This window comes from Ranitomeya variabilis, chromosome 4 (assembly GCF_051348905.1).
Source record: "Ranitomeya variabilis isolate aRanVar5 chromosome 4, aRanVar5.hap1, whole genome shotgun sequence".
NCBI lineage: Eukaryota > Metazoa > Chordata > Amphibia > Anura > Dendrobatidae > Ranitomeya > Ranitomeya variabilis.
Window position 1 is genome coordinate 468158545 of NC_135235.1, and position 22741 is coordinate 468181285.

The following is a 22741-nucleotide window of genomic DNA, read 5'->3' on the forward strand; positions in this document are numbered from 1 at the left end:
ACAAAGGTGGTACTGGAATCCATTGGACTTTGAGTTGTCCCAGGCCAAGTGTATAGATTGAGAAGAGTAAGGTTCCTAGAACAGAGCCTTGGGGGACTCCAACAGAGAGAGGGTGGGATGAGGAGGTAGTGTAGGGGTGGGAGACGCTGAATGTGCTGTTGGAAAGGTATGAAGAGATCCAGGATAGGGCAAGGTCTTTGATGCCAAAGTTCTTTGTATAGTTCTGTATACAGTTTTTGAAGAGGAGGATTGCGAAAGACTGTATGGTGGAAGAGTCCATTGTTTGGCATAGTGAGTCACAGACTAGGTGGATCACAGTGGAAAAATCTTGGTGACAACACAGATGGCCAGGTGGAGGTAACCATAGATAACACTGACTTGTATGGCATGTTAGGGGACAGGTAGAGGACTGCCTTGTATGCCAATAGCTGTTAATGATGGTTACATGGTAGGTACACTGTTGCCACCATTTGATGAAAAAAGTAGCAGCTCTCCATTAAAAAAAAAAAACTTGCTTCCCTGCTTCTGAATAAGATTTAGTTAGCTTTTGGGTATAAATGCGAACACACTTTAATTTTCAGGATTTTGAGTAGCATTGTACTTTACATTTTTTTTTTTTTATTTCTTTGCTACCAGTCTGAAACCCTTTTGCAGCACCAGTCAAATCCATGCCATGTCAATAAATCCAAGAAGACACCGTTAGATCTGGCTTGTGAATTTGGGAGAGTAAAGGTATTGACAGTTTATAGCTATTGTTTATTTTATTTCTTTTTTACATTTCTATGTCTCTGCTTCCTTTTAGCACATAAAACTTTAGACAGTTAGGCTACTTTCACACTAGCGTTTTTTTGCATACGTCGCAATGCGTCGTTTTGGCGAAAAAACGCATCCTGCAAAGTTGTCTGCAGGATGCGTTTTTTCCCCATAGATTTACATTGTCGACGCATTGCGACGTATGCACACACGTTGCAACCGTCGTGCGACGGTTGTGTCGTGTTTTGGCAGACCGCCGGCAGCAAAAAACGTTACATGTTTTTTTGTGCCGACGGTCCGCCATTTCCGCCCCTTCCTCCCCGCACCTCACAATGGGGCAGCGGATGCGTGAAAAAACAGCATCCGCTGCCCCCGTTGTGCGGCGCATTCACTGCTAGCATCGGTACGACGCTAGTGTGAAAGTAGCCTAAGGTAAAGTTAGGTCAGGCTTTGAGTTGGCTGATGGTCTCTGCAGAATGTTATATGAATCCCCGCTTCCTATAGTATGTTATCCAAGATACATTCTTAAAGTATATAAATATCATTGCTGAACCAACTGTAGGGTTCTGCACAAAGTGTAATATTGCTGGCGCGAGCTCTAACTGCTTGGGTCACAAAACCCAATGGACAGCCCTATCTACAGAACGTAACTTTTTCTCTATGAAGATTAGACTGGCTGCAGGGTAAGATCATCTGAGCAGCTATATCCTAGTGGAATGTGCCCCATTTATTTCCAGAAACTGTGGAGATCGATTTGGTGGAACAGTGGAGTTCTGCAGAAACCAGCTTGAGAAGAACTGGTCTACAGCATCATCCTCCATTCCTTTAGTATAAATCTCACTTTCCCTAATCTATGTATTGTCTATTTTAATTGATTCCTTAGGTGGTGCAGCTGCTCCTGAATAGCCATCTGTGTGTCTCTTTGTTGGAGGGCATATCCAAAGATCCCACAGACCCTAATTTTACCACACCGCTGCACTTGGCAGCAAAAAATGGCCATCGGGAAGTCATTAGGTGGGTTAATTGGTGAATTTGCTAGTCACAATGGTAGGCGCAAAATTACCTTGCGAACTACATCTTATGAACACCTTTGTGCTGAATGCCAACCATATATTGACTTTTTTTTTTTTTTTTCAGATTGCTTCTTAAATCTGGCATTGAGGTTAACAAAGTGACAAAGATGGGCAGTGCTCTACATGAGGCATCATTATGTGGAAAGACTGAAGTTGTGAAGCTGCTTATAGAGGTAAGAAGTATCGGGGAGTATAAACACAAGACCTGTATTTATTTTACGCACTTATATATCTACTAGATGGCAGCCCGATTCTAAAGAATCGGGAGTCTAGAATCCATATATACTTTATTTATTCAAATGTAAGAATAATACAATTAATAAATAATAGTAAGAAAGAACAAAAAATGGCTGCACTCACCAGCTCTTGACAATTCTTGTTATTTAAGGTACAGTTACACAGGATCCATGAACATGCTTATGAGGGGAGTGATGAAAGACATCAGACAACAACTTTGCGTGTTGTGGCAAATGCCACAACAACGGTTCTTTGCTTAAGAACAATAATGTAAATAATAAATAATATGTATCAATAACTATGTATATTGGTATGTTCTATGACATTTTAAAATATTTCATTATTATGTGGAAAAGCTCTTAGTACCCATACTGGCGCATACTTGTGTGCCCATCAGGTATTTTCACAGTAATTTTACATCTGATGGGTTGGTATGAAACGTTTTTAATCATCTCTTGGGCTTAGCTAAGCCTTCATTTTAAATAATTCTAATAAGTACAACAGAAATAAAAGCCTTTTTGTGTATCCAAATTTTTTGTGTTTATTTTTACAGAAGTGTAAAATTTAAGAAATCAACGTTCATAGTACACCGATGGGCTAATATAAGCATGCCCATCAACCACGTCACGGTAGCCTTTGAACTGATGGGTCCTAACTAACTGATTCCTATTTCTTAATACTCAAACCTCTTTCACATCTGCATGTTTCTGATATTTGCAGAAGTAATGTTAAAAACAATACAACTTCCACACTTGGCACCAAAGAACTGACCTACAACACACTTTCAGCAAGTGCCATGCAATGTAGATGAAGCTTGGAGTTAACTTGCAGTAAATGCGGCAAACGCGGCTTCGACAATTGCATTAAATGCAGCCACAACAAAAACACTGGTAAGTGGAGATTTTGTGGCGAAAACTGCAGAAACCACATGTGCCGCACCTGCCGCAAGTGAAGTACAAATTCCGTATACATTGCATGCAACTTACAGCAAGAGTGGCGTGGGTCAGCCCTTAGGCAGGAAGTGCAGAAATAGCCTTTTTTCCACCATAAATTCTCCAAATAGCAGAAAAATGTTGATGTGAAAGCAAAATCTCTATTCTTTCCATATCTATCTAAATATGTACCTATCTATATATCTATTTCTATGTACAGAACACACCTGGAGATAGAGATGTGTGTGAACAGCCATCCCACCCGTCTCTTACCTGTTCACAAAAACCTCACCCTTTTTAAAAACAAAATGAAATCTCTCAGCAGCTATACTGCTGGAGCTTCAAATACAGGTTCCTATCACCAAATACAGGCATTTGGATGATACACATCTTACATCTTGTACTTAATGTGTGTTCTACTTACCTATAAAAATATGTATTGATATATCATATTTCTAAATTTATGTAGATATGATATAGAGTTATTAACCCTATATGCTAATGAGTACGTATGTTATATACGTATTTCCTACATAAGTACTTAAAATCTATATGTCTATGGCTACACTAATTTTTTTTGTTTTTGTTTTTTTTCCTTATCTCTATACATAGAATTTGCCTATTGCTGTCTATGTTATTAGAAAAACTGAATAATGAAAAAAAAGAAAAGTAACTTTAAACTAAAATATTTTTGTAGATAATATTACGTGTGAAGACTTTAGTACTATCAGCCAATAATTGTCCTTGAAGTGGTGTATTAACCACTTTAACCCTCACATTGCAACATTGCTTCACCCTGGAAAAAGCAACATACAATTGACCATGGGCAAAAGCAGGTTCTGGTAGATAAATGCCAACTCGATGGAGGGTCTGGCCTTGAGATTTATTTATGGTCATTGCAAATGCGGGCTTGATGGGAAATTGTCTCCGTCTTAATTTAAAAGGTAATCCAGTCTCTGATGGACACAAATCAATTCGTGGAATGAATACCACATTTCCTGCTGCTGACCCACTAATTACTTTAGCCAGTATGATATTGGCATGTAAGGCAGTGACAATGAGCCGCGTACCACTGCAGAGACCTTTGTTCGTGTTCAGATTACGTAATAACATGACAATGGTGCCAATTTTAAGTTTCAGCCGATGTGAAGGCATTCCAGTTGGTGTTAGTGAATTCAAAAACTCAAGTGGGTATTGATCGAGGTCATCAGCTTCATCAGGATCGATGGAATCATCACTGATATATTCAGTATAGTCACCTATCAATAAATCCATGACTTGGGAATTGACTTTCTCAACGTCCTCATTTTTTGGACATAAAATTGCATGAGATGCAGCTGTATTTATGCTTTCGGTGTCATTCACATCAATACAAAGATTATCTCCAAAAATTTCAATTATTAAAGAGCCAGTGCATACCATGTCTGGAGGAATTTCAATTACATCATCTCCAAGGTTATGTTCATTAGATAGTTCACCATTTCCCAGTTGAAGCAACCAACTGCTGTAGTGAGGATCAATGGAGCGCATGTTGTTAATAAGTGGCAGGCGAGTAAAATGTTGCCAGTGTTGTGAATATTTTATACAGCTCTCTACAACATCAGTTCTTGTCCCATGAGGGATGACAGGAAGACATTGTCTAAAGTCGCCTCCAAAAACAATCACTTTACCTCCAAACGGTGTTTTTTCTTTGTGAGCTACATTTGTTGTCATGACATCACGTAAAACTCTATCAATGACATGCAATGCATATTTGGATAGCATTGTGCACTCATCAATAATAAAAAGTTTAGTGCTGTGCAAATCTTTTGCTGCATCGGTATCATTCTTAATCCTGGAAACAGATGTTTCATTCACAGGAATTGGAATCCCATAAAGAGAATGAATGGTTCGTCCACCTTGTAGCAAGTTGGCGGCAATTCCAGTAGTGGCAGCAGGTGACACAATGTCTCCTTGTCCTCTTAGCTGATGTAGGAGTAGATGATATAGGTACGTTTTTCCGCTGCCACCAGGACCATCAAGGAAAAAACACTTTGCTGTAGAATTAGTGTCTTCTAAAGCTTGAGTGATAGCATCAAAAGCAAAAAGTTGGTCCTCATTTAGAGTAGCTTTCATTTCAGCAGCTGCTGATAACTCATAATCTTTATCATACTGTGGGAGGAGGTGGTGTTTCTTGACTGGACGTGGCAAATTAAAATCAGTATAAGTTTTGCCATGAGCTTTAAGAACATGTTGGACATCTGTCATAGCATAGCCTTCACAATTGACACACTCCAGAGTGTCGGAGTGGTTTGCATAGCAGTAGTCTTCTACAAAGTGTTCCTTAAATTCATCCCATAAGTCCCGAGGTTTAGCTGGAGGACCAAAAATACAAATGTAGGCAAACATGTCACGTAGCTGTGCTGGCATGTTGAGAATACTGGCATCAAGTAATGAATTTCTCCACAGACTATCATCAAATAGTAAGCCAAGAGCTAATGCCGCATCTTTGAAGGTTTCATGTGTGACTCCGTGTACAGTTTTTATGCTGTCAAAACTGGCTGCACCTTTGACATGTAACAATAACAATCTTAAATAGTAGCGTTCTTGGTCTTTCACACTGACAGTATACATTCGTCCAATCACAGAACCACCTGCTCGCTTTCTAACTTCCCAAGAACCTTCTTTCCAAACATAGTTTTCGGGAATTTCACGGTATAAATAAATATGAGCATGATGGTCGTTCTGATTAAGCTTGAAGTAGGCCATAAGTGTAGAATTTTGATGGAGCTTTTGTTTGATGTTTCCAATAGAGTCATCCTCATGAAAATAGAGTGGCTGAGAATGCGGTAGATGTACAGCAAGGCGAATGATGCTATGAGATTGTTTATGCATTGGATATGAGAATATTCGCCAAGCTGCCTCTGGTGCACTGACATATCTTGAATCCATGAATTGGTGTGTTTCATCATGTTGGATGTTAGTCTGGCAGATTTCAAGATTGGCTTTATCATGTCCTTTGTAGATGTATTTAAATAAATATTTCACAGCCTGAATGGAACCACAAACTTCGACATTTATATGGCACTTGTATTTTAATAGCAGGAACGGATTATATGGAACCACCCACGAATTGTCAATCATGTTAGAATGGTGTTGAAAAGATGGGCCAAAGTGTCTGCGATAAGTAGGATAGGCGTCCTTAGCTATGATGGTTCTTCGTTGCAAATCTTTAGGGAAACCTTTTGTACACTTCCCCAGATCCATACAGGGAGAATTTGGGTTGTGTTCTCCACACGGACCATGAATCATATGTTGGAGAACAATTTTATGGAGCTGACAGTAGTGGGTAGGATTGGGAATTTCAGCCCACACTGTATTGTCTATGTCCTCCTCAGTCCTTAATTTGGAGTTGCTGTCCAGAATAATCAAAATGTGAGCGTGTGGAAGGCCACGTTTTTGAAATTCAATTACATGAACCATAGCGCAAACTTTCCCAAATAATCCGTTGTTAATGTCTTTTAAGAGTGCTTCCAGTTTTATTTTGAAAACACGTGCCACCAAATCAGGTCTATGTTCCACACGCTGCCAAGGTTCCAAATTCTCAGTAATCTCATTCCATTTCGGATTACAGGTCATGGTGATGAATAGATCAGGACGACCATATTTAGTCACAATAGCCATGGCATCCTGGTACCGCTGCTGCATATTCCTGGGACTGCCTTCAAACGAAGATGGTAAAATGATCGTTTTTCCAATGGGGATGCCCTTCTCAATGGATTTTTTCTGGAGATGTTCCTGGAGTACACAATAATCCTCTACTTTCAAATCCTTTTGGTGTTGACGGATATAATTTAGGCGATTTGCCTCGATTTTCACATAAGCATCCACTAAGTACTGCTGAGTGAGTTTGCCACCATTCAGGAGTGGATTAAACTGATTACGGACAGACAGCACATAGCAGTAATATTGCAGTTGTGTAACTCTGCGTGGACTTTGCCCTTGTTGCTTGAGGCCATCATGCCAGCCCTGGTCTCCGTAAGGGAAAAATAAAGGATAGAGTAAAGCATCTAAATTACTGTGTAGAATGCTGACCTGTTGTGTTCTTGGCGCCAAAGGATTTTTGGGGTCCGGTTGTAAATGTATTAAAATATCACGATTAAATGGTGGCTCTCCATTGTCATTTTCAAATACGACAGCAACCTCATTGACAGTTGGATTATTATATCGGCGAGGGTCTTGATTCCGATCTTGTTTAAGGGCCATGATGATATTTGGCATGAGAGTGCCATTAGCTTCAGCTTTAAGATGTTCTTCATGTTCCACATCTCGTAACATTTTGTAGGCAGCAACAAAGGGATTCACATTGTCTAACTGAAGAGCAATTATACTCATCAAAGTGGGATGACATTTTTGATTTTGTTCACAGTTTAAACGTTGTTCATTCGCGGTAGCGGTATCCAAAATATACAGTTGGGCATACGCTGGAACTTGATCATCACTGGGAAGTAGGGTTCCAGTACGATGATATATTTGTCCATGTATACGGAAACAGTAAGGGCCATGTCCAGGTGGAGGGGATATATTGGCACCCATGGAGGCGAAAGCAAATGAGCTGTTAATACTACGAATATTTTCCATGAGATTCTTACTGAACTCACTCTCCCCTGTCAGCAATCGTTTAAAGACCTCGGGATATTGGGGTATAGGTATATGCACTTTACTCTTGTGACAACACAGAGTAAAATTTTTATCTGCTGGTATCTCAGCATTAAAATGTAATGCTTGACAATGTTCACATAAATAGTTCATAGGACCACAGGAGTGTTCTACTATGGTACTGTCATCATTAGTAAAACCTGTAGGATGTTGAGGTACAGGTTGTGGTAACGGAGCATTGGAATGTTTCTTTAAGCCAACATATATAAAGCGTGGACCTGGTAGAGGATCTTCACTGTCCACAGATTCAATCACTGAGGAGTTGGAAGGTGTATCATGGTCAGGGTTTATTAATATGGAGGTGCAAGCGTTTTTTTTGCGCCGTTCACCAGCTGCATTTGGTAATGAATTGTTTGTTGCCTTAGAAGAGTCAGGTGTGAAGCATGTCTTATAAGCAGACTTAACGGTGTACAGGCGACGGCGTTTATCATTTGGAGTGTAAGTAGGACAGTGTTTGCGCTTACGTGCAGATTTACCAACGGTTAAAGGAGCTTCAGGCTGCACACATTCTATGAATGGAGACAAAGAAGCTGTATTGTGGGCAGAATCTATGACTGAGGACGTGGAAATATTATGTTTGCAACGTTGAGAGCGTGCAGCAGCAGCTTTATTACTTAATCGATTAGTTTTGTCCTCAAAAGACTCATTAGTAATGCGTTTATTGCAAGCAGCATTAACAGTGTCCAAGCGCTTCTGTCTGTCCTCTGTAGTCTCGTTAGCACGCTGTTTGCGCTTACGTGCGGCATCGGCGGGTTTTCGCTCTGCGTCATTGGTATACTTATTATCAGACCTGATGTTAGGTGCGCCATCAGCAGCTTTGGGCTCTGTGTCATTAGTATACTTAACAGTGTCCAGGCGCTTGCATCTATCCTCTGTACTCTTGTTAGCACGCTGTTTACGCTTACGTGCAGCATCGGTGTCTTTTCGCTGTGCGTCATTGGTATACTTATTATCAGACCTGATGTTACGTGCGCCATCAGCAGCTTTGGGCTCTGTGTCATTAGTATACTTAACAGTGTCCAGGCGCTTGCATCTCTCCTCTGTACTCTTGTTAGCACGCTGTTTGCGCTTACGTGCAGCATCGGCGGCTTTTCGCTCTGCATCATTACCATACTTTATATCAGACCTGATCTTACGTGCGCCATCAGCAGCTTTGGACTCTGTGTCATTAGTATACTTAACAGTATCCAGGCGCTTGCATCTATCCTCTGTACTCTTGTTAACACGCTGTTTGCGCTTACGTGCGGCATCGGCGGCTTTTCGCTCTGCATCATTACCATACTTTATATCACACCTGATCTTACGTGCGCCATCAGCAGCTTTGGGCTCTGTGTCATTAGTATCCTTACTATTAGAGCTCATGTTGGCTAAGCTAAACAGCTTTAAGCGTGGTGGTGGCAAACAACAGGTTAATAAGAGGCAGTGTCAGGTAGTAGGAAAATAGCCAGTTAATAATAGGCAATAGTTCTTTGCAGGAATACAGATATTAATAAATAGGCAGTTTATATTGCAGAGAAATTGCTGGGCAATAATGGACAATGTCCTTATGTGGCAAATAATAGAGCAATATACCCAGTGTGGCAAAGAAGAGGTTAATAAACGGCAGTCTCTCAGTATAACAGTCAGTGAATAATAGGCAGTATATGGAGAAAACACCAAACAAAAGTTCAAAATTGGTGTGAAAATGTCACTGAACCACTTCACAACTAAATATATATAGTTTTGGTAAATGGTATTATCATTTTTTTGACGAAATTCGGCAGGAGCTTGAAGAGCGGCGTCACTGGGACCGCCTCCACGCAGTAAAAACTTGCTGTGAGGTAAAAATTCAAAAATCACACCAAAATGGCGGGCGGAGTGTGTCACAGTACGGCACATTTCTGATTGGTCGCTCGCGGCAGGCGGCAACCAATCAGAAAAGTGCCGCGCACCACGAAGGCATATATCTTTGTCCACCCTGAGCGGGTGTAGGACGCTGGTGACGTCACTTATCTCCGGACATTATCTCCGGACAAGCCACGGAAGTTGGCACAAATTGCCGGAAGTAGTATTCTAGGCAATTATATATTAGATTTTAATGTTATCAGTGTTTACCTTTGAACGTTTATATTGTATTGTCCTGTCACCAGCCATGTGTATGATTATCGGCCGAAAGCCTCTCTAGAACCAATAATCACCCCATGTAAAGGTATCTTTATAAGTTAAAGATTCAGAATACTATGACTTTTATCATATCCTGAACAGTTAAGGTTTTCTGGTTGAAGTAAAAAAAACTCTGAGTGTTTACAGTTTGAAACCATAAAATTTTGAAAAATTATGTCATTCTTGAGTATATCACTCAATGGTGCTCATAAACGTGTCAAATTTGATCTATAATATACTTTAATATACGTTACTTTAATCTTTAATATACTTAAGAACAGGGCCCCAGACATCACACAGGGGGTCTGAAACACCGCACAGTGGTCCAAAATATTGCTGTGCTCTGCCTGGGGCCACTGTGCTCTGCCTGGGGCCCCATGTTCTGCCTGGGGCCCCTGTGCTCTGCCTGGGGCCCCATATGCTGCCTGGGGCCCCTGTGCTCTGCCTGGGGCCCCTGTGCTCTGCCTGGGGCCCCATATGCTGCCTGGGGCCCCTGTGCTCTGCCTGGGGCCACTGTGCTCTGCCTGGGGCCCCATAGGCTGCCTGGGACCACTGTGCTCTGCCTGGGGCCCCATATGCTGCCTGGGGCCCCTGTGCTCTGCCTGGGGCCCCTGTGCTCTGCCTGGGGCCCCATATACTGCCTGGGGCCCCTGTGCTCTGCCTGGGGCCCCATAGGCTGCCTGGGACCACTGTGCTTTGCCTGGGGCCCCATATGCTGCCTGGGGCCCCTGTGCTCTGCCTGGGGCCCCATATGCTGCCTGGGGCCCCTGTGCTCTGCCTGGGGCCACTGTGCTCTGCCTGGGGCCCCATAGGCTGCCTGGGACCACTGTGCTCTGCCTGGGGCCCCATATGCTGCCTGGGGCCCCTGTGCTCTGCCTGGGGCCCCTGTGCTCTGCCTGGGGCCCCTGTGCTCTGCCTGGGGCCCCATAGGCTGCCTGGGGCCCCTGTGCTCTACCTGGGACCACTGTGCTCTGCCTGGGGCCCCTGTGCTCTGCCTGGGGCCACTGTGCTCTGCCTGGGGCCCCATATGCTGCCTGGGGCCCCTGTGCTCTGCCTGGGTGTAGGACACTGGTGACGTCCCTTATCTCCGGACATTAGCTCCGGACAAAGCCACGGAAGTTGGCACAAATTGCAGGAAGTAGTATTCTAGGCAATTAATCTCCGGACATTAGCTCCAGACATTAGCTCCGGACATTAGCTCCGAACATTATCTCCGGACATTAGCTCCGGACAAAGCCACGGAAGTTGGCGCAAATTGCAGGAAGTAGTATTCTAGGCAATTATATATTAGATATTCATTTCATAGCACTTTACAGACATCATCATTGCTGCACCATTGGGGCTCACAATCTAAATTCCCTATTAGTATGTATTTGGAGTGTGGGAGGAAACCCCCGTAATCATGGGGAGAACATACAAACTCCTTGCAGATATTGTCCTTGATGGGATTTGAACCAGGACCTCAGTGGTGCAAGGCTACAGTGCAAACCACTGAGCCACCATGCTGCCCATTCCAAAGTTATGATTTTTATTTTTAATGAGTAAACCTGCTCTATCTTTCTTTTCTAGAATGGCATTGATGTAAATATCCGAAACACGTACAATCAAACTGCTTTGGACATTGTAAATCAATTCACCACCACTCATGCTAGTACAGACATAAAACAGCTTCTTCGAGGTAATTGTTCAAGTTATAAGAGTGTAACATGGTGGGATTAAACTAAAGGAATCATTGAAATAAGTGAGTGTGTCATAAAACAGTGTACACCCTTCATTGCAGAGGCATCTGGGATACTTAAAGTTCGAGCCCTGAAGGATTTCTGGAATGCTCATGATCCAACTGCTCTGAATATCCGGGCTGGAGACCTCATTACGGTAGTGACTATATTTTTGTAGTGTTGATTTTTAATGGTAAATATATTCCTTTTAGTTCTTGTAACAATGTATTCTGACTACAGGTATTGGAGCAACATCCAGATGGCAGATGGAAAGGTCACATCCATGACGCACAGAAGGGAACCGATAGAGTGGGATTCTTTCCTCCGGCAATTGTCGAGGTCATCACTAAGAGGCTTGGTGAGAATTCACAACAATCTATAGAAGAAATATTAGTTTTGAAGTAATTAGACTTTTTTTTCCAGATTTCTTTATTCTAAGTTCCTAATTTTTTCTTTATTAGGCTCAACTATTTCTCGTAATACCACAACTTCTCAGCAGCGTTTGGTAAAGCCACTGCTACACCAGCACAGTCAATACAGTACAATAACCTGCATTGGTATGACCTCTGAATACAGTGGAGGTAAGTAATGGTGTCAGTAGAAATATGTTATTTTCATCATGTTCATATGTAATGCTGTTGATCATTTTTCTTCCTTGTGTAATTCTAGCTGGTGACCGTCACAGTGTGGGCAGTGAGGGTAGTCTGGGCAGCGTGCGCAGTGCTGGAAGTGGCCAGAGCTGTGAAAGCAGTGGTCTGAGCTCCACTCTTCTCATAGAGAATGCTCAGGTAACTCATGAACAATATTAGCTTTTTATTTCTATTGTATCCTTTCTTCCTCCCATTCATTGGAGACATGGGTTGTCTTCTTTTCAGAACCTACATCATGGCAGCGAAGATCACCATAACAGAATCCTAGTTGGTGAGGATCAGCTTTATCTTAAGTGTTTTGAGTTTGTACACAATTAATATTTATAATCGTTCTGATGATGCTGATAATTTGTATTATTGTTTTTAATCTAAGCATCATGCCCTTAATATAAAAAATGGCACCTCTTGAATTTCAGGCACCACTCCAAGTCATAAGATGCATTCTGTTCATGTGGAGAAAGAGCCAGGATCATACTTGCAAGGGAAGGTATGTGGGTATGTGGTCGTGGTAAATGTATAGTATTTCTATGTCAACGGCTTACGTTACAGTATACAATGTGCTTTATATTGCATCATTAAGGTGGATGGTGAATAAATTGTAGAAGGGCTAGAGCACAACCATATATTATTCATGCAGCGCTAGCACACATAGTAAACTAGATTCATGCAGAATACCTACCTACAATGCTCATCATTACTTAGTCCACTTTCAGTAACACATCTCAATGTACACTTTGACATTGTTAAAAAGAATATATACATATATACCAGCTGAAGAGCCCGGCGTTGCCTGGGCATAGTAAATATCTGTGGTTAGTTATAGCACCTCACTTCTCTTATTTTCCCATCACGCCTCTGATTTTCCCCCTCACATCTCTCATTTTCCCCCTCACTCCTCTCATTCCCCCCCTCACTCCTCTCATTCCCCCTAACACTTGTCATTTCGACCTCACATCTGTCATTTTCCAATCACTCTACTATTTTCCCTCACTCCTCTCATTTTGCACTCACACCTCTCATTTTCACCTCACACCTCTCATTTTCCCCTCAGTATATACATGTTTGTCATCTCCCATATATATAGTATACACCTGTATGTCATCTCTTCTGTATATAGTATATACCTGTATGTCATCTCCTCCTATATATAGTATATACCTGTATGTCATCTCCTGTATATACCTATGTCATCTCCCCTGTATATAGTATATACCTGCTGTATGTCATCTCCTCCTCTATATACCTATGTGTTACCTCCTCTTTTATATAGTATATACCTGTATGTCATCTCCTCCTGTATATAGTATATACGTTTGACATATCCTCCTGTATATAGTATATACCTGTATGTCATCTCCTCCTGTATATAGTATATACCTGTAAGTCATCTCCTCCTGTATATAATATATACCTGTGTCATCTGCTCCTGTATATAGTATATACCTGTGTCATCTCCCCTGTATATAGTATGTACCTGTATGTCATCTCCTCCAGTATTAGGCTGGTTTCACATTAGCGTTTTGAGGAGCTGCGGAGGGCTGTGGACTTCCTCCGAGAAGCCCCGCCCTCGGCCACACATCCACCTCTAGCTCCGCCTACTTCTGCATGCGGCCTGCGTACCTATCTTTAGCATTAGGTACGCAGGTCGTGCCGCTGTATGCGGATGCTTCCGCATGCGTCGTTTTGACGATGCGGCGACCAGCGTAGGACGCAGCTTGTAGCAATTTCTTTTTATTTCTGCATCGTCAAAACGACGCATGCGGAAGCGGCGGTACCTAATGTTAAAGATAGGTACGCTGGCCGCATGCAGAAGTAGGTGGAGCTAGCGGCGGAGGTGCGGGCAAGGGCGGGGCTTCATGGAGGAAGTCCACAACCCTCCGCAGCTCCTCAATCCGCTAGTGTGACCTCGTTCACACGTTATATGGGCAGTATTTTTACTTCAGTATTTGCAAGCTAAATTGGCAGCCTGATAAATCCCCAGCCAACAGGAAGCCCTCCCCCCTGGTAGTATATATTAGCTCACACATACACATAATAGACAGGTCATGTGACTGACAGCTGCCGTATTTCCTATATGGTACATTTGTTGCTCTTGTAGTTTGTCTTATTAATCAGATTTTTATTTTTAAAGGATAATACCAGACTTGTGTGTTTTAGGGCGAGTTTCATGTGTCAAGTTGTGTGTGTTGAGTTGCGTGTGGCGACATGCATGTAGTGACTTTTGTGAGATGAGTTTTGTGTGGCGACATGCGTGTAGCAACTTTTTGTGTGTCGAGTTGCATGTGACAGGTAAGTGTAGCAAGTTGTGTGCAGCAAGTTTTGCGCATGGTGAGTTTTGCGTGTGGCAAGTTTTATGTGTGGTGCGTTTTGAGTATGTGCAAGTTTTGTGTGAGGCAACTTTTGCTTGTGTTGCAACTTTTGTGCATGTGGCAATTTTTCGGCGTGTGGCGAGTTTTCCATGAGGTGAGTTTTACATGTGAGCCTAGTTTTGCATGTGGCGAGTTTTGCATGTGGCGAATTTTGCATGTGGCGAGTTTTGAGCGATGACTTTTGTGTTTCGACTTTTATGTGACGAGGTTGGTGTATGTGTGGTGAAATGTGTGCTGAGGGTGGTTTATGTATTCAAGCACGTGGTAGTGTGTGGCGCATTTTGTGTGGTGAGTATCCCATGTCGGGTCCCCACCTTAGCAACTGTATGGTATATACTCTTTGGCGCCATCGCTCTCATTCTTTAAGTCCCCCTTGTTCACATCTGGAAGCTGTCAATTTGCTTCCAACACTTTTCCTTTCACTTTTTCCCCATTATGTAGATAGGGGCAAAATTATTTGGTGATTTGGAAAGTGCGGGGTCAAAATTTCGCCTCACAACATAGCCTATGACGCTCTCGGGGTCCAGACTTGACTGTGCAAAATTTTGTGGCTGTAGCTGTGATGGTGCAGATGCCAATCCCGGATATACACACACACACACACACACACACACACACACACACACACACACACACACACACACACACACACACACTCAGCTTCATATATTAGTTATATTATAGTATTTTAAGGCTTTGCATGTCCACATTACAGTAACCACAATGTCACACGTAGTAATTTTTGCAAATTTATTAACAAAGAAAAACTGAAATATCATATGGTCATAAGTATTCAGACCCTTTGCTCAGTATTGAGTAGATGCACCCTTTTGAGCTAGTACAGCCATGAGTGTTCTTGGGAATGATGCAACAAGTGTTTCACGCCAGACTTAGGGGATCCTCTGCCATTCTTCCTTGCAGATCTTCTCCAGTTCTGTCAATTAGGTTTAGGTCAGGGCTCTAGCTGGGCCAGTCAAGAATGGTCAAAGAGTCGTTCTGAAGCCATCCCTTTGTTATTTTAGCTGTGTGCTTAACGTCATTTTCTTGTTGGAAGGTGAACCTTCAACCAAGTCTGAGGTCCAGAGCACTGTGCTAGAGGTTTTCATCCAGGATATCTCTGTACTTGACCGTATTCATGTTTCCTTCAATGACAACCAGTCCTGTCCCTGCAGCTAAAAAACACCCCCATAGCAGATGCTGCCACCACGTTTCACTGTTGGGATTGTATTGGGCAGGTGATGAGCAGTGCCTGGTTTTCTCCACACATACCGCTTAGAATTATCACCAACAAGGACTATCTTCGTCTCATCAGACCAGAGAATCTTATTTCTCATAGTCTGGGAGTCCTTCAGGTGTTTTTTAGCAAACACTATGCGGGCTTTCATATGTCTTGCACTGAGGAGAGGCTTCCGTTTGGCCACTCTGCTATAAAGGCCCGACTGGTGGAGGGCTGCAGTGATGGTTGACTTTGTGGAACTTTCTCCCATCTCCCTGCTGCATCTCTGGAGCTCAGCCACAGTGATCTTGGGGTTCTTCTTTACCTTTCTCACCAAGGCTCTTCTCCCACGATTGCTCCGTTTGGCTAGACAGCCAGGTCTAGGAAGACTTCTGGTGGTCCCAAACTTCTTCCATTTAAGGATTATGGAGACCACTGTGCTCTTAGGAACCTTGAGTACTGCAGAAATTCTTTTGTAACCTTGGCCAGATCTGTGCCTTGCCACAATTCTGTCTCTGAGCTCCTTGGCCAGTTCCTTTAACCTCATGATTCTCATTTGGTCTGACATGCACTGTGAGGTCTTATATAGACAGGTGTGTGCCTTTCCAAATCAAGTCCTATCAGTTTAATTAAAAACATCTGGCCTCCAATGAAGCAGTAGAACCATCTAAAGGAGGGTCACAAGGAAATGGACAGCATGTGACTTAAATATGAGTGTCTGAGCAAAGGGTCTAAATACTTATGACCATGTGATATTTCAGTATTTCTTTTTTATTACATTTGCAAAAATTTCTACATTTCTTGTTTTTTTTTTAGTCAAGATGGGGTGCAGAGTGTACATTAATGTGAAATAAATGAACTTTTTTGAATTTACCAAATGGCTGCAATGAAACAAAGAGTGAAAAGTTTAAAGGTGTCTGAATACTTTCCGTACCCACTGTATAAATCATCAAGTTAAATAAAAAAAAACTAAAAAAGCGTAAATTTGCATTTTTTTTCATGTATTTTTTTTTATTTTCTGTTCTTGTTTTTTTTTTATTTTGTTTTATTTTACTCTTACATTATTGCAGATTTGTGCATACCTTAATTGTGTAGGTTGATATAAATATGTAATGTGTATATGATGTATTAAAAATAAAGTAATTTTCGGGCAGGTAGGTCCTATTTTTTTTATTTTTTGCTAATACTTATTAAAACAGACATCAGTTTCACTGCAGTTCTCTTATAAAAATGTGTTATTTTGAAGCTTGTGATTATTATTTGACTAATGCAAGTTTAGGAATGTCTCTAACTGATACTGTTGGGAGCTATACACTACACAAGTGTTTGCCTTCCTACTTCCTAAAGTTCATCTTTTATCCTGGTAATTTGTTTATTTATATGTTTACTGCAATTTTGCAATATCCGTTTTTAAATTATCTAAAAAAAATAAATAAAACAATTACAATTCGTAACTTGGGAACCGCATTGCTTTACATTTTATTTAGTCGTCCCGCAAAATTTGCATTATGATTTTTCTAACATTTTCAGGCTTTGTCTAAAACCTCCCGGTATTCCCTTCATGTTCATTGCTGTACAGAGCCTGTTCAGATGCCCTGCAGTTAGGGAAGTGCAGTCTTTATATAAAGCTCTATTCGGTGTTACGCAGAAAATCTATTTTTCCCAGAATCCTTTGCACTGGGAAGTTAAGCTGAACTGCTTTAGTTCTTTGGCGTTGTGGTGTCTGATTTCATAAGCAACAAGGAACATGATAATGCTCCTCTGGGCTCATATATGGGCTGTCACTCAGGATTAGTATCAGATAGGTAATTTAATGTATTTACAAAGTTACCCAACCTGTATAAAAATTATATATAGGTGCAAAGTTTAAAATATTGACAAATTAGTTCTGGGAAACATTTTATTGTCAGTTGTGAGTCTTCTTAGATGATAGACAATTTTGCTAAGCATAGTATATACATTGTAACCCTTTTGTCTGATTATTCTGTAGGACGCAGAGCTTATATATTGCTGGCTTCGCAGCTTCCAGCTGGACATGTATGTAGGGAACTTTTTGTCCGCAGGCTATGATCTTTCGACAATCAGTCGCATGACCCCAGAGGTGAGGGCGATTAAGCAATAATAGATTCACATACAAAACTCAGCCATCATTCTGTAAATACTTAATGATTCCCTTTTATCCTATAGGATCTCACAGCAATTGGTGTAACAAAACCTGGGCACAGAAAGAAAATTTCTACTGAGATCATCAGACTGAGCGTTGCAGATGGACTTCCTCAAAAAACACCAGTGAGAATTCCCTGTAGTATTCCTAGTCAACACCTTTTATTTAAACTTCATTTTTGTAACCCCAATTATTCTTACAGAAATTATATTTTAAATTGGGAGCTACACCAAAGTCACATAAAGCCTTTTACAGGTCCTGGGGGGAAAGCACCCCATTAGTTTAAGAAACTGGGCCACAGGAATGTGCAAAACAATAAAAATGCATGGAATTTATTTAGATTGGGGTGCCCAATCTGTGACGTGACACAGATGATGATGATTTAGAAATAACTATCTGTTAGAAGACATTAGATATTTAAATAAAGGCTGGAAAAACAAGGGCAGCCTATAATGTAGAAAAGACCCTTATCCACTTTCTCAAAGCATCATTTTAACGCGTTCTGCTTCTTCTATGTAATGGAAGTGTCTCTTCTCATTTGGTTATTTAGGTAGACCTGTGGGATTGGCTTTCTCAGTTGGGACTTCCTGAGTACCACAAGCAGCTGTCGGAGAATGGATACGAATCTCTGACTAGTGTGACAGAACTGACATGGGAGGACCTGCAGGAGATTGGAATTCATAGACTAGGTAAAAGAAACATGAAATTATTTTTAGTTGGCTCACACTGGTTCTATGTACATACAGTAACAGATGTATTACTAAAATGATTTTTATTATATTCCTCAGGTCACCAAAAGAAGTTGCTTCTGGGCGTCAAACGCTTGCTTGATCTCCAAAAAGGATACACAAGCGGAGGCACCTTAAGATCTAGAACATCAGGTTCATTGTCATCTGTTCCTGTTGTAGAGCATCTTGAAAATGGAGAACCACCAGTTACCCCAAAACTACAGACCTTTAAAAATGTGGAGTTAAGCCGGGAACTCCAAAGTGCATTAACACATGGCGGAGAGATGCTGTGTACGGGAAGGCGTTCATATAGTCAGGAGAGTATTAGTTCTCGTTCGCAGGGCTCGGGTCACTCTCAAGACTCTATGACTCTCCAAGCTCCAGTACTCACTAACTTTAAAGTTTTGGACTCCAATTTACCGGAAAGGAACTTGCCAGAGGGAATGGACCAATTACAAAATATTGCAAATGGTTGCTCTGTCCGTCCAGAGCCTCCTGTGCCTCCTCCCAAGCCCGCTTTGAAAAAACGTTCATTGAGCGTATGTCGCTATGCTTTGTCAGATGGAGAACCAGAGGAGGATGAGAAAACGGCAACTTCAGGATCAGCTACGCTGAGTTCTTATGCTACACTTACCCGTCGTCCAGGTCGTAGTTCCCTCACAAATGGGCAGCCAGTAAAGAAAGTCCTGCGAAGTCAATCTTTTGCAGTACGGGCACGCAGAAAGGGTCCACCTCCACCACCTCCTAAGAGACTAAGTTCCATGTCTAGTGTGGATGGCGGAACTACTGTTGGAAATAACTCTGTGAAAAGCATAGCGGCAAGTTTGGAGGGACAGCTGGAATTTAAACCAACAGAGTTTTCTAAAACTGAAGTCTTGGAGAATTCTGGGGCTCGAAGAAGAACAGTGAGTGAATCAGCCGCCGGAGTGGAGGGGAGATTATCGTTGCCACTTGCAGTAAGACAAGAAGACGAGAGAAAAGAAGAAAATATCTCATCACAGCATAGCTCAAGTGAGAGCATTCCTTTTGCTGAGGAGGGAAACCTTACCATCAAACAAAGGCCCAAACCACCATCAACCAAGGCAGAGTTTGTTACAGCAGCAGAACTGTTCTCAGCGGTACAGTCACAAAATCCTGTGCATTCACAAGCCAACTCTGAAGCAACTCAGATTCCCGACACAAATAAAGAGGTTTCTATAGGAGTCAAACCCCTTATCAGTCCTAAGCCAAATCTTGATGCTAAATTTCTTACTGAGACTCATGGCTCCAAAGTAAATGCAGAGCTGGAATTTAACCTCACTGAATCTGATACAGTGAAGAGAAGGCCAAAGATCAAAGACAGAGAGGCAGGCAGCCATGAAGAAGCAGATCTCAAGAGTCCAACTACCCCTATACCAGCCGAAGCAAGCACTTTATGTGGTCCTCCAGCACCAGATTCTGTTCTGAAGAGAATAGCCAAGATTGAGAAAGGTTCTCTAGGCTTGGAAAGAAGAGACAAACATCAAGAAGAAATTGAGAAGAGAAGGGAAACAGTAGAAAAAATAGGTAATGTACCCAGTCAGGAATGCTATGAAATCCTTAATATGATTTAATGGGATTTTCCAACATACAAAATTAATTGTAATAAATAAATCTTGGAATAGTAATAAGTTCCACAATAAGATAAGTTTAAAAAAAAAAAAAATCCCGCTGTGAAGTGTGTCCTTGCTATGGACTGTGTAATGACTGTGTCTGACCATACAGGGACACTGTCTGATCATACCACAGCTCCTGGGCACCGGAAACAAGAGCGTATGCAGATAGGACAACATGGGATCACAGCTGATTTTCTGTGTTTAACCCCTTACCGACATCGGGCGTAATAGTACCCTGATGTTAGACACTCTCCCTTTGATTTGGGCTCCAGCGGTGAGCCCACATCTTCCCCGGGACATGGCAGCTGTTTTGAACAGCTGACATGTGCCCGCAATAGCCACCGGTGGAATCGCGATCCACCCTTGGTTATTAACTAGTTAAATGCCGCTGTCAAACTCTGACAGCGGCATTTAAATGGCGCTTTTAGGCATTCGCGTCGGAAATACTCACTCCTGGAGACCTCTATGGTTGTCAGTGCCGGCTTGCTGTGAGCGCCACCCAGTGGTTGGCGCTCATAGCAAGTCAGTAAATCTGCTATATAGAGGCGATATGACCATCCCCTCTATGTAGCAGAGCCGATCGGGCTATGGAAGTTTCTAGTCTCCTTTGGAGACTATTGAAGCATGCCAAAAGAAAAAAAAAAGTTTTTAAAAATACCGTATATACTCGAGTATAAGCCGACCCCCCTAATTTTGCAAAAAAAACTGGGAAAACTTATTGACTCAAGTATAAGCCTAGGGTGGAAAATGCAGCAGCTACCGGTAAATGTCAAAAATAAAAATAGATACCAATAAAAGTAAAATTAATTCAGACATCAGTAGGTTGTGTTTTTGAATATCCATATTGAATCAGGAGCCCCATATAATGCTCCATGCAGTTCTTTATGGCCCCATAGATGCTCCATATAATGCTGCAAGCAGTTCTTTATGGCCCCATAGATGCCCCATATAATGCTCCATATAATGCTCCATGCAATTATGGCCCCATAGATGCCCCATATAATGCTCCATGCAGTTATGGCCCCATATAATGCCCCATATAATGCTCCATGCAATTATGGACCCATAGATGCCCCATATAATGCTCCATGCAGTTATGGCCCCATAGATGCTCCATATAATGCTCCATGCAGTTATGGCCCCATAGATGCTCCATATAATGCTCCATTCAGTTATGGCCCCATATAATGCTCCATGCAGTTATGGCCCCATGGATGCCCCATATAATGCTCCATGCAGTTCTTTATGGCCCCATAGATGCTCCATATAATGCTCCATGCAGTTATGGCCCCATAGATGTCCCATATAATGCTCCATGCAATTATGGCCCCATAGATGCCCCATATAATGCTCCATGCAGTTATGGCCCCATAGATGCCCCATATAATGCTCCATGCAGTTATGGCCCCATAGATGCCCCATGCAGTTATGGCCCCATAGATGCCCCATATAATGCTCCATGCAGTTATGGCCCCATAGATGCTCCATATAATGCTCCATGCAGTTATGGCCCCATAGATGCTCCATATAATGCTCCATGCAGTTAAGGCCCCATAGATGCTCCATATAATGCTCCATGCAGTTATGGCCCCATAGATGTCCCATATAATGCTCCATGCAGTTAAGGCCCCATAGATGTCCCATATAATGCTCCATGCAGTTATGGCCCCATAGATGCCCCATATAATGCTCCATGCAGTTATGGCCCCATAGATGCCCCATATAATGCTCCATGCAGTTATGGCCCCATAGATGCCCCATATAATGCTCCATGCAGTTATGGCCCCATAGATGCTCCATATAATGCTCCATGCAGGTATGGCCCCATATAATGCTCCATGCAGTTATAGCCCCATAGATGCTCCATATAATGCTCCATGCAGTTATGGCCCCATAGATGCTCCATATAATGCTCCATGCAGTTATGGCCCCATAGATGCCCCATATAATGCTCCATGCAGTTATGGCCCCATAGATGCTCCATATAGCATTGTGCCACATGTAATGTAATGTTGCTGCTGCACTAAAAAAAAAATGACATACTCACTTCGCGTCGCTGCCCGCTGCTCCTCAGCGTCTCGTCTCTCCGCACTGACTGTTCAGGGCAGAGGGCAGCGCGCACACTAATACATCATCGCGCCCTCTGACCTGAACAGTCACAGCAAGAGGACGGGAAGATGGAGCTTCGGTGGAACGAGGGAAGGTAAATATACTCACCTACTCCCGGCGCTCCTGACGCGGTACCTGCATGTCCCACGGTGTACGGCGTGGCCGCTTCCTGTAGTGAGCGGTCACATGGTATGAATATGCGGCTCCACCCCTATGGGCTTGGAGTCCATATTCATAACTTTAATGAGCGGTACCACGTGACCGCTGAAGAGGGGAAGAACTTGAAGCTGCTGCGCCGAACACTGTGGGACATGCGGG

General features: G+C 42.4%; 1 protein-coding gene across 1 annotated transcript in view; it reads left to right on the top strand.

The window, feature by feature from the left end:
• Positions 1–22741, top strand: part of CASKIN2 (CASK interacting protein 2) — a 142739-nt gene that overhangs the window by 111227 nt on the left and 8771 nt on the right. Inside the window, exons 6-19 of the mRNA XM_077251706.1 lie at positions 637–732; positions 1637–1767; positions 1891–1999; positions 11405–11513; positions 11616–11710; positions 11794–11911; positions 12015–12134; positions 12223–12341; positions 12429–12474; positions 12620–12690; positions 17779–17889; positions 17976–18077; positions 18503–18641; positions 18741–20225. Of these exons, the coding sequence (XP_077107821.1) occupies positions 637–732; positions 1637–1767; positions 1891–1999; positions 11405–11513; positions 11616–11710; positions 11794–11911; positions 12015–12134; positions 12223–12341; positions 12429–12474; positions 12620–12690; positions 17779–17889; positions 17976–18077; positions 18503–18641; positions 18741–20225 (2851 nt within the window). The remainder of the gene's footprint in view (positions 1–636; positions 733–1636; positions 1768–1890; positions 2000–11404; positions 11514–11615; positions 11711–11793; positions 11912–12014; positions 12135–12222; positions 12342–12428; positions 12475–12619; positions 12691–17778; positions 17890–17975; positions 18078–18502; positions 18642–18740; positions 20226–22741) is intronic.